Genomic DNA, 12151 nt, shown 5'->3' with positions numbered 1-12151 from the left:
ACTCTTTTCTTATCTCTGTGCAGGCGCCATCAATCAGCCAGCAGAGGTCATAATTGCACCAGTCATGGGAGAGAGACACCATCCGGCTTAGTCCCGCCCATCTGAAAAACAGGCCAATCGTTGTTCATGTGGCCGCTTAGCCTTAGCCGGCAGGCAGAGCTGAAATTCGATACGATGTATACAAGATTCCAGCTCTGGTTCCAGTGTGTGTTTTTACCGCTGCGCCACCTGAGCGGCCGTTTCACTTTTAAACTTGTGTTACAGCTCGGGGTGCTGAGAAATTGTGAGAATCAGCTTTACCGAGAGTCTAAAACACATCTTTTTATTAAGGTTTTGCAGTACAGGTGACAAAGCAGGACAGGACAAAATGTAAACAACCACAGTGTTGCATTTACATATTATTACAAATTATTATAAGTTGCCACACCGCAAACCCCCCCCCCCCTCCCTGATTCCCAAGTAGACCTACTTCAACAGCCCCCCTTCGTTCACAGAAAAGTGGACTTAAGAGATTAATGTGGTTTAATGTATTAAAAGAACGACATAATAACACTAAAACTCTCTTAATTATTACTGCTTATAAGTTTTCTCCACTAATTAAGAAGCATAAGGAAACAATACAGAAGTAAATGCAAAGTGCAGGTTTTATTGTATTTGTTATTGATTTTTAATTGTAATTGTATTTCAGTGTTTTTTATATTATACTTGTGTTATTATTAGTGTGTGTGTCAAAAACAACCCCATTATTTTACATTAGCCTAAAATACATGCAGTTCCACAGGACCATGGAACGCATTAACAGGTTTCCCAAACATCCTTATGGGAAAAATACCTTAAAACTCAATGTCTTTTAAACTCATCACCACTCCCAGAACCATTGACGTTGAGTTTCAAGGTACCACTGTATATAAAACGAGAAAAACAGAAGAAAATAAGGTTTCACATTAGGTTATGAAACACCAATATCACCAAAAATGGAATTGTCCTCAAACATAACTAGATGTGCCATCTTTGCAACAACAACTGGAAACTTTCTTTCAAACTGTTCAGAGGTGGACTTGCTATTTCACAGATTGTTGCATATCATGGACTGGGTTGCCCTTGAACTTTAGATCACTGACTGATAACTTTCAGGATTTTCTATTGGAGACAACTGGCAGAAGTCATAGTTTTGCCAGTTGTGGAAAGTCATCCAGGCTCCAAAGCAGCAAATCTTGCTATACATATTGTGGACAGTTCAACAATAGTGACACCCTTACCTCATCCAAACAAGCCTATAATAAATTCTAAGTACAGACCCAAAATTCTTAAACAAATGGAACCCTAGAATGCTTTAGAATCTGCAGACTTCCTCCAAACACCTACACAGACATTTTTTTTCTGTGGTATGTGTGCTGCCTGTCTGTCACATGACTATGCAGAGCAATCATCCAATTTAGTGGGTCCCACAAGATGCCTTTCCATTATGGATCCACCACAATGTTTAATAGCTGACAACAAACATTATGAGTTGAAAGCTTGCTGTGATTACATAAATGTGTCTGAATGTAGGAAGCTGACCTGTCACCTATACACCTAACACTTACATAACAAAAGTATATACACCAATCAGCCATAACATTAAAACCACCTCCTTGCTTCTACACTCACTGTCCATTGTATCAGCTCCACTTACCATATAAGAGCACTTTGTAGTTCTTCAATTACTTACTGTAGTCCATCTGTTAATCTGCATGCTTTGTTAGCCCCCTTTCATGCTGCTGTGTCTGACCCGCTCATAACAGCACAACACACACTAACACACCACCACCATGTCAGTGTCACTGCAGGGCTGAGAATGATCCACCACCCAAATAATACCTGCTCTGTTTTGGTCCTGTGGGGGTCCTGACCATTGAAGAACAGGGTGAAAGCAGGTTAAAAAGGTATGTAGAGAAACAGATGGACTACAGTCAGTAATTGTAGAACTACAAGTTCTACAATATGTGCTCCTATATGGTAAGTGGAACTGATAAAATGAACAGTGAGTGTAGAAACAAGGAGGTGGTTTCAGTGTTATGGCTGATCAGTGTGTACATATGTATATACAGTGTATCACAAAAGTGAGTACACCCCTCACATTTCTGCAGATATTTAAGTATATCTTTTCATGGGACAACACTGACAAAATGACACTTTGACACAATGAAAAGTAGTCTGTGTGCAGCTTATATAACAGTGTAAATTTATTCTTCCCTCAAAATAACTCAATATACAGCCATTAATGTCTAAACCACCGGCAACAAAAGTGAGTACACCCCTAAGAGACTACACCCCTAAATGTCCAAATTGAGCACTGCTTGTCATTTTTCCTCCAAAATGTCATGTGATTTGTTAGTGTTACTAGGTCTCAGGTGTGCATAGGGAGCAGGTGTGTTCAATTTAGTAGTACAGCTCTCACACTCTCTCATACTGGTCACTGAAAGTTCCAACATGGAACCTCATGGCAAAGAACTCTCTGAGGATCTTAAAACACGAATTGTTGCGCTACATGAAGATGCTCAAGGCTACAAGAAGATTGCCAACACCCTGAAACTGAGCTGCAGCACAGTGGCCAAGATCATCCAGCGTTTTAAAAGAGCAGGGTCCACTCAGAACAGACCTCGCGTTGGTCGTCCAAAGAAGCTGAGTGCACGTGCTCAGCGTCACATCCAACTGCTGTCTTTGAAAGATAGGCGCAGGAGTGCTGTCAGCATTGCTGCAGAGATTGAAAAGGTGGGGGGTCAGCCTGTCAGTGCTCAGACCATACGCCGCACACTACATCAAATTGGTCTGCATGGCTGTCACCCCAGAAGGAAGCCTTTTCTGAAGTCTCTACACAAGAAAGCCCGCAAACAGTTTGCTGAAGACATGTCAACAAAGGACATGGATTACTGGAACCATGTCCTATGGTCTGATGAGACCAAGATTAATTTGTTTGGTTCAGATGGTCTCAAGCATGTGTGGCGGCAATCAGGTGAGGAGTACAAAGATAAGTGTGTCATGCCTACAGTCAAGCATGGTGGTGGGAATGCCATGGTCTGGGGCTGCATGAGTGCAGCAGGTGTTGGGGAGTTACATTTTATTGAGGGACACATGAACTCCAATATGTACTGTGAAATACTGAAGCAGAGCATGATCCCCTCCCTCCGGAAACTGGGTCGCAGGGCAGTGTTTCAGCATGATAATGACCCCAAACACACCTCTAAGACGACCACTGCTTTATTGAAGAGGCTGAGGGTAAAGGTGATGGACTGGCCAAGCATGTCTCCAGACCTAATCCCAATAGAACATCTTTGGGGCATCCTCAAGCGGAAGGTGGAGGAGCGCAAAGTCTCGAATATCCGCCAGCTCCGTGATGTCGTCATGGAGGAGTGGAAAAGCATTCCAGTGGCAACTTGTGAAGCTCTGGTAAACTCCATGCCCAGGAGAGTTAAGGCAGTTCTGGGAAATAATGGTGGCCACACAAAATATTGACACTTCAGGAACTTTCACTAAGGGGTGTACTCACTTTTGTTGCCGGTGGTTTAGACATTAATGGCTGTATATTGAGTTATTTTGAGGGAAGAATAAATTTACACTGTTATATAAGCTGCACACAGACTACTTTTCATTGTGTCAAAGTGTCATTTTGTCAGTGTTGTCCCATGAAAAGATATACTTAAATATCTGCAGAAATGTGAGGGGTGTACTCACTTTTGTGATACACTGTATGTATGTACTGTATGTATGTATATATATACATATATATATATATATATATATATATATATATATATATATATATATATATATATATATATATATATATATATATATATAATTTATTAATACTAGCTTATTTGAGATTAATAAACTTAGCTAGGGCAAGTTTTGGTTGCTTGAAGAGACAATGGGATGTCATCATTCGTTTTCCTTTTTAGGAATTGCCCCAGATCTTGCAGTGTTTTATGGCTTCGCAAAGAGACGCACTGGGAAAGCAGATTGCCCCAGTAGCACTGCCACATATGGTTTCTGGAGTGGAACCACTTTCTGCACAGGATGCACCAGTGGAAGGGTAAGGGGTTCCGCTCATTCATAGCTGAGCCAGTATGTTCAGATAGTTCCCCGTCTGTTCTGTTGGCATCTTTCTTGCAGATGTGTGGGGATCCCGTCTTGCTAAACACCAGCCCCTTACACTTGTGAGATAGTTCTGGCATAGACTAAAGGTATGTTTCAGTTCATTGTCTGTTTCCAGTTACTTTGCAAGTTATCAACACTGGATCCATATATGGCAAGGATGGGGAAGGGCCCTACACACTTGTTAGTCTGCTTTCACCCTGTTCTTCAATGGTCAGGACCCCCCACAGGACCACGACAGAGCAGGTATTATTTAGGTGGTGGGTTATTCTCAGCACTGCAGTGACAATGACATGGTGGTGGTGTGTTAGTGTGTGTTGTGCTGGTATGAGTGGATCAGACAGTAGCACTGCTAGAGTTTTTAAATACCGTGTCCACTCACTGTCCACTCTATTAGACACTCCTACCTAGTTGGTTCACCTTGTAGATGTAAAATCGATCACTCATCTATTGCTGCTGTTTGAGTTGGTCATCTTCTAGACCTTCATCAGTGGTCACAGGACGCTGCTGGATATTTTTGGTTGGTGGACTTTTCTCAGTCCAGCAGTGACAGTGAGGTGTTTTAAAAACTCCAGCATCATTGCTGTGTCTTATCCACTCATACCAGCACAACACACACTAACACACCACCATGTCAGTGTCACTGCAGTGCTGAGAATGATACACCACCCAAATAATGCCTACTCTGTAGTGGTCCTGGGAGAGTCCTGACCATTGAAGAACAGAGTAAAAGATGATTAAAAAAGTATGTAGAGAAACAGATGGACTACAGTCAGTAATTGTAGAACTACAAAGTGCTTTTATATGGTAAGTGGAGCTGATAAAATGGACAGTGTGTGTAGAAACAAGGAGGTGGTTTTAATGTTATGGCTGATCAGTGTAAAAGCTTACATGTACAATCACTAAAAGTAGTCCTTAAAATCCAAATTAGGGTAATATTAACTAAGTGCAGTAAAAAGAAAAATCTTCCATGTTATATTTGTAATCTCCCTGCCGATTACGTATTCCATATTCATCTTAAATCTTGCAAGATCTGTTATTCTAGTACTAAAAAAAGATAATTCCACACCAAGCCAAGTGTTTTGTAAGTGTTCAAAGAATAAAAAAAAGCCAGAGAGCATGGTGCTTATTAAGACCTAAATATAGAGTCATGGGCATTATTACCTCTTGTCTGCGTCATTAAGGGCCCATGGTTACAATGAATGGACTCATCACATGTGGTTTTGCCTTTAGCCTAAAAAGGATTATGTAATCTGTCATTATATGTTATTATGTTATTACATAATGATGATATAGATATTGTTTTTTTTTTTTACAATATCTTTCACACATTGAAATGACAGTGAAATTTTTTTTATTCATGTAGCATTTTTATTGATGTAAATATTCTGCTTCTTTGTTTAGTAATTGCACATTTTTATTGTGATCAGGTCCAAGACAATTAAAATGTGAAATCTTTACTATAAATGTATTTAAAGTGAGCTTGAAAATTTTAGATTAAATTTAATGTTTGATTCATGCAGTAAAAAAAAAAAAAAACAACAAAAAAACAAACAACATGACTAATTAAAGGCAATCCCTTCTGCAATAATTAAATTTTGTATTCAATTTTGCACCTGTGTTAATGCATTTTTTTCCCTGTCCAATTTTTACCCAATTGCGTTATGCTTTCTCTCCACTGGTGCTGACCCCTGCCCCGATTGAGGAGAGCGAACTGACACACACCCCCTCCGACATGTAAGCAGTAGCCGACTGCATCTTTTCACCTGCACGAAGGCAAGTTCATATGCGGATCAGCCTTGTGCACGGAGAGCCACACCCTGATCAACGCATTGTTCCTCTACTCTGTGCAGACACCATCAATCAGCCAGCAGAGGTCGTAATTGCATCAGTTATGAGGTCCCTATCCGGCTCCCTCCCTGGATGAACAACAGCCAAACATTGTTCATTTAGCCACCCAGCCCAGTCAGATGGCAGAGCTGAGATTCGATACGATGTATTCGAAATCCCAGCTCTGGTGTGCTAGTGTATTTTACCGCTGCGCCACCTGAGCGGCAACAATACAGGTTTTAAAAATATATATATTATGGGTCATTAAGCTTTTAAAAGATTACACACTTCTAAAGCATTTACTAAGTTAAAAAAAAGGATGGGGCGCTTTAGTTGTTTCTTAATCGAGGCCTGTCCCCCAATCTAGTTTACACGTTGCTCTCCACATGCCTCCTACACACCTAAAACACAGGTATTCCCTATATTTAAAATTTTTAGTTTGGTAGAACTGTTGTTGTAACTGGACTGTAACGATGGGCCCGATGACTGGTCTGGGAAGCACTGGTGAAGAATAAACTCTTGAAGATCAGCAAAACTGAAATACAAAAAAAAGATAAACAATAGAAATTTTATATAGAATAGACGTTTAATATAACAATACAACGACTTGATTATTAAAGGAGCAATAACTACGTATCTTAACAGGACTAGATCATTTTATTCAAACATTAGCTTTAAAAGATTATTTAATGACAGATTTGTCTGCATCTGGGTTTTGAGATTCTACAGCATGTCTATGAAAGAAAAGCTATTCGGCTGTAAAATTCTACAGAAGTGATTTATAATTGTACGACTCAGCTTGCAGATGTCGCCAGTCACATAAACATAATACTTTATTGGTCAGGTGACATCTGCTGGTAAGGCATTAAAACAGCAGGTAGGTCATAAATCCAGCTTGCATCCAACTTGCAGTGGACCAGAAACTTGCTAACTTTTGCACAGAAGAATAAGAATAATTGTTCCCTGAGATTTACTATTTTTTTTGCAGAATCCTTTATGCTTTCCATATGAAACTAAACTTTAGTAGTGAATGCTAATATCAAAGCAAACTGAATAATCCCTATATTTTGTAATATTAAAGCTGCTTACCTTCCAGCGGTTTCCACATTCATTGCACAGCACAAATGTGGTCATGGGCTCATCAGCACTCCGAGTTTGCACCTGTGAATATTTATTATGCGTATTAAAATGCATTTGCAATACCAAAAACAATATCTAAGACTGATCACTATTATTGCATAATAAATACTGTTTATAAGATTTAAAGATAAAAATATAACATATAGAAGTTGCTTTATAGTGTGTCCGAAAAAGTGTCAAGTCCAGGCCCCCTCAAAAATAATGTATTAATAATAGGACTGAGCCAATGCAATAGTGATCATTCATTCAGTAACACATCAGTGTGCATAAGGGTTTAAAAAGCATTAATCACTACTACTGAAAATGTAGTATCACCTGGTTGTATGTGCAGTTCTTTTTCTTGCATTTGGGGCATTGCAGGAGGTCAGTGGTTGTTCCACCAGTCTTTGCCATCTGATGCTCACGTATGGCTTCCTGGGTCATAACATTTCTTAGCTGCTTCAGCTCATCACTGGCCATTTCCTGCATCACAAACATATTTCAAATTTGAGTCAGTAAACAAATGGTAAAGTATGCTAACCACACAGACATGATTGGGTATGTTTTTTACTCTAAACAGGATAAAGCAGTGCTAAATATGAATAAAAAACATATGAAATATGATGAACTAGGTAATAAATTCTCCAAAATGAAAAAAATAAGAGGACTCACATTTAGATGTTTTTTTTCATCTGTGTTTTAATAGACAATGTTTAAAATAGAAATATAAATCCCCACAGCTTTGGTATTTGTTGCAGACATTACATTTTAAATAGGTTATACTTAAATATCAAACATTGAGTTTTACTTTTAACAATTACTGCTTTCTGTTTTTAGCATTTCATATACATTCTTACCTTGTTTTGAAAATAAGGTTTGTATATTGGACCTGACATTAAACTTTTAACCCAAGCATTGTCCAATTGCTTCTAAAAGTTCATAAATATGAACATTAATTATGTGTCTTTAATAGGGATGTAACGATTTACCACAATACAGTTAATAACCAATTCAAAAATTCCACGATTCAAATCGATTTGACATGTAAAGTCAAGAATCGATGTTCACTTTAAACAGTAGAGGGCGCTGGGGCTATACACCTCGCCTTGATGACGTCACTGGCGCCTTACGCCTGGTTGCCAAATTCGGGGTTTTTCAGCCAAATTGGGCTTAATTCAAAATTGTTTTGCATAGTTTGTGCCTACCTCAGAAATAAAAGAGCATTCATTATTTAGATAAATAAAAGATAATCACAAGTACAGGATTTTATTTTCTTTTTTTAGGAGAAATAATAAAAGGAAACTTTGTCATCATTTGTCTTCAATTAAAAAAAAATTGGGAAAAAACGTATCGTGAACCCAGTATCGTGAATCGAATCATATCGTGGGTAGAGTGTATCGTTACATCCCTAGTCTAGAAAGCAAATAGTATCTGCTGCAGGCACTGCCAATTATGCCCGCCAAATGGCGCCCAGCCGACCGGTAGCAACACCGAGTTTCGAACCGAGGAGTTCAGAAACTCGGTTCTGGTGTGCTAGCGCACAATACACCTGGGCACAATACACAACTTTTTAAAATAATTGCATACCTGTGAAGTCTCAAATATTCAGTACAAGATTCCCAACCAGTATGCAGAATGTCACTGCACTAACACTGGTATCAGTAGCTTAAGCTGCACCAATAGTAACTGGCCAATTCTGTGCACAAGAACATTGTGAGTGTCTATTCACTAATCCCCCCGGGAGCTCCGGTTTCCTCCCACAGTCCACAGACATGCAAGTGAGGTTAATTGGAGACACAAACTTGTCTGTGACTGTGTTTGTCATTAAATTGTGTACTGATGAATCTAGTGTAACGAGTAACTACTGTTTCTGTCATGAATGTAACCAAAGTGTGTAAAACATGACGTTAAAATCCTAATAAACAATAATAATAACATTCAAGACCTGCTGTATTAGGCTGCACACAAAGCAGAGAAAAACCCAGCTTCAGCCAGCAATCAAAACAATGCTGTGTCTCAAACTTTTTATGTACTGGTTTAAAAATGATCGTTACTATTGTATACAAACAAAATAATTAAATTAATTTTTTTTTTTAACTGTTAATGGCTTATCCACACATGCACAGTGTGCCAGAAGGTGGCACAATGTATTTAGGCTTAAGCATGAAGTGTCAGCCGGTCAGAAAATACTTTATTTATAGCGTTCTTAAAAGCACAGTAACAAAAATATCTTAGGTAAATAAATGTGATTTAAAAGTGCATGTTAAAATGAGTTACAACTACTGTTTTTACTCACAACCACAAGGTGTTGAGTGTTTAGCATATGTACAAAACGTATGTGTAACATATGTGTGACCCAGACCCCCTACAATGTCTTACAGTGATATACACCCAGCAAAATGCAGTGCATGTAAGTCTTTCAGTGAGACTTTTTCTTTGTGCATCCTACCTCAGCGGTCATGGTGGCAATACGGCTCAGCTCAATGGCTCCTCCCAGGACATTCCTGCGTAAATTTGGATTCTTAGGATCTTTCAGGTTGCTGATGCGGCTCCGTACTCTGTTTTTATATTTCATATCTGTGGCTTTAATCTCCTGGTAGATATGTGAGGCAATGAGGGTAATTAAGGAGGCAAATTTACTTTAACTGTTCCACTTCATTTCACTCTGACAAATATAGATATAAGTTGATATTATTCACTATTAGCACTATTAATTACATAAAAATCCATTAGAGTAAAATCCAGTATGACTGAAGTGTAAGTGTGTTTTACTGTAATAGAACAAAATAAAAACTGGCTATTTCCCCACAACACTGAGATCATACTATATCCAGAATGGCTTCATATGACTATTAATGGTTTTGTGTTGCTATAATCAACAACTTGGGCCAAAAAATTGCACTTACAAAGCTTTAATAATATGTGTTATGGGCGCCCAGGTGGTGCAGTGGGATATTCCGCAAGCACCTCGGTTCGAAACTCGGTGTTTCCACTGGTCGGCTGGGCGCCATCTAGCAAGCATAATTTGCAGTGCCTTCAGGGAGAGAATGAATGGAATATGTGGGCAGAGTCTTTAAATGCTATGTAAGGACTCTGATTGGCGGATAGAGGCGCCTGTGCAGAGTGCATGGGTGGAAAAGAGTTCCGTTAAGGGCTGCGCCCAGGTTGGAGGCGTGAGCAGCAATATACCCTCCTCAGAAAAAAAATGCATAAAGTATATATGAAAAATGTGTTAATAAATATAGTCATATAGTCTATAAAAATAAGAAAAGATATGATCCTCAATTTCAGCTGCCATGGCATCACAGTTTGTCCCATATTCCTTGTAGTTATCTGTAAAAAAAATAATTAAATAAGAAAAATAGGATATTTTTAGTGCTTATTTAATATTCTTAATATACTAAGTACTGACACTGTATAGATGTAAACAATTTTACAGTGTTTTTCATTTCCACTTACCATCTGTGCGTAATGCAGCAGACAGCATTTCAATACACTTGTCTCTGACAGAGTCTCCTGTGAGCAGACAAGGGGCCAGGGGACCACCAGCAGAGCTGAATGTGGGGGACATAGGGGTAGTGGGAGTGGAGGGTGTGGTGGGAGTCTTGGGAGTCTCAGGTCTATTTTTGCTGTATTGTACACAGAATGCAACATTATGAAGCACATGACAATTAAGTTTTAAGTATGACAATTAAGCAGGACTCTTGTTCTCACACTGTAGTTTCTCTAATATATTACACTTAGATAAGCTTGGTGGTTAAAAACCAAGTAAACCCTCAACTAAGATTTTCCAAGTTTAAATGTTAACAGGAAGCCCATAAACCTAAGCAAGATAAACCAAACACAAAAATATAACCAATAAATCTATAGCTGGCTATAAGCATAAAGACAAAATGCAAAAAATGCCAAGAAGACAGTTAGATGATGCCTTACATATCAGAAACACACACTAGGGTCAAAATAACAAATGAAACAACCACTTCTGTACTGAAAAAAAACCTTTGAAAGAAATATTAGGAGTAAAAAATATTGGTAATACATGCATAAAATATTTCCATTAAGTGACCAGAAATTAGCACAGCATAGAAGGAAAAAAAAGTACCGTCCATCATTGCTGTCTGTTGACATCGTTCTCTGTGGTGCTCCAGAGATAGCCAACTTTGTTCCATGAGAATCCCTCCTAGAAAACAGTATATATATTTGTGATTTATTGCACAGAAACATTTATATTTGTCTATTTTGTAATTTTAGTAGATAAAACAATGTAATACCAAAGCCTTAAATGCATTATGTTTTCTCAAAGAACTTAATTGGCCAATGATGTCAGACAACTGTATTAAATATGGAAGAACCTGACTATATTGCCCAGACTATATTTTTATTGATTAATTCTAGACCTCAGTTTATAGGGAAGAGTTGTCCATCTGCTTGATACAGACACAGTGATCTCATTGGTAGTTTCTCTAGCTTTTTTTCCATAATTCGACTTAGAATCATGTATTTCTAAGCTCTGGCAAAGACTTTCCTGATGTTAAAAACAGCCAAACAGGACTTCCCTTTTAATTAATTTAAATGTATATCAGTAGTTTTAATATATTTTGTAAGTAAACAAAATAAACATGTATACACCGACAAAGCATAACAGTATGACCACTGACAGGTGAAGTGAATAACACTGTTTATCATGGCACCTGTTAGTGGGTGGGATATATTAGGCAGCAAGTGAACATTTTATCCTCAAAGTTGATGTGTTAGAAGCAGGAACAATGGGCAAGCGTAAGGATTTGAGCAAGTCTGACAAGGGCCAAATTGTGATGGCTAGACGACTGGGTCAGAGCATCTCCAAAACTGCAGCTCTTGTGGGGTGTTCCCGGTCTGCAGTGGTCAGTATCTATCAAAAGTGGTCCAAGGAAGGAACAGTGGTAAACCGGCGACAGGGTCATGGGCGGCCAAGGCTCATTGATGCACTTGGGGAGCGAAGGCTGGCCTGTGTGGTGTGATCCAACAGAAGAGCTACTGTAGCTCAAATTGCTGAAGAAGTTAATGCTGGTTCTGATAGAGGTGT

The 12151-nt window shown here is 38.7% G+C and overlaps 1 protein-coding gene and 1 long non-coding RNA gene across 6 annotated transcripts in view; one reads left to right on the top strand and one right to left on the bottom strand.

Moving 5' to 3' along the window:
* The window catches only part of LOC134309913 (uncharacterized), a 25501-nt gene that overhangs the window by 9508 nt on the left and 3842 nt on the right, over window positions 1-12151 (top strand). The window contains exons 2-3 of the long non-coding RNA XR_010011237.1: window positions 3942-4075; window positions 4156-4226. This is a non-coding gene — a long non-coding RNA (uncharacterized LOC134309913). The remainder of the gene's footprint in view (window positions 1-3941; window positions 4076-4155; window positions 4227-12151) is intronic.
* tcea3 (transcription elongation factor A (SII), 3) overlaps window positions 5492-12151 on the bottom strand; it is a 20493-nt gene continuing 13833 nt past the window's right edge. For 4 of the 5 annotated variants that reach the window (XM_062991345.1, XM_062991346.1, XM_062991347.1 and 1 more), the window contains 7 exons: window positions 11189-11266; window positions 10546-10715; window positions 10364-10419; window positions 9536-9691; window positions 7423-7569; window positions 7057-7128; window positions 5492-6502 (listed from right to left, as the gene is read on the bottom strand). In XM_062991345.1, the coding sequence (XP_062847415.1) occupies window positions 6494-6502; window positions 7057-7128; window positions 7423-7569; window positions 9536-9691; window positions 10364-10419; window positions 10546-10715; window positions 11189-11266 (688 nt within the window). In that variant the 3' untranslated portion in view covers window positions 5492-6493. The remainder of the gene's footprint in view (window positions 6503-7056; window positions 7129-7422; window positions 7570-9535; window positions 9692-10363; window positions 10420-10545; window positions 10716-11188; window positions 11267-12151) is intronic. The other variant, XM_062991350.1, reaches the window with a different exon arrangement.

Source organism: Trichomycterus rosablanca, chromosome 3, assembly GCF_030014385.1.
Source record: "Trichomycterus rosablanca isolate fTriRos1 chromosome 3, fTriRos1.hap1, whole genome shotgun sequence".
Taxonomy (NCBI): Eukaryota; Metazoa; Chordata; class Actinopteri; order Siluriformes; family Trichomycteridae; genus Trichomycterus; species Trichomycterus rosablanca.
Note: the sequence above shows the minus strand (reverse complement) of the source record. Positions and strands in the feature narration are given on the sequence as shown.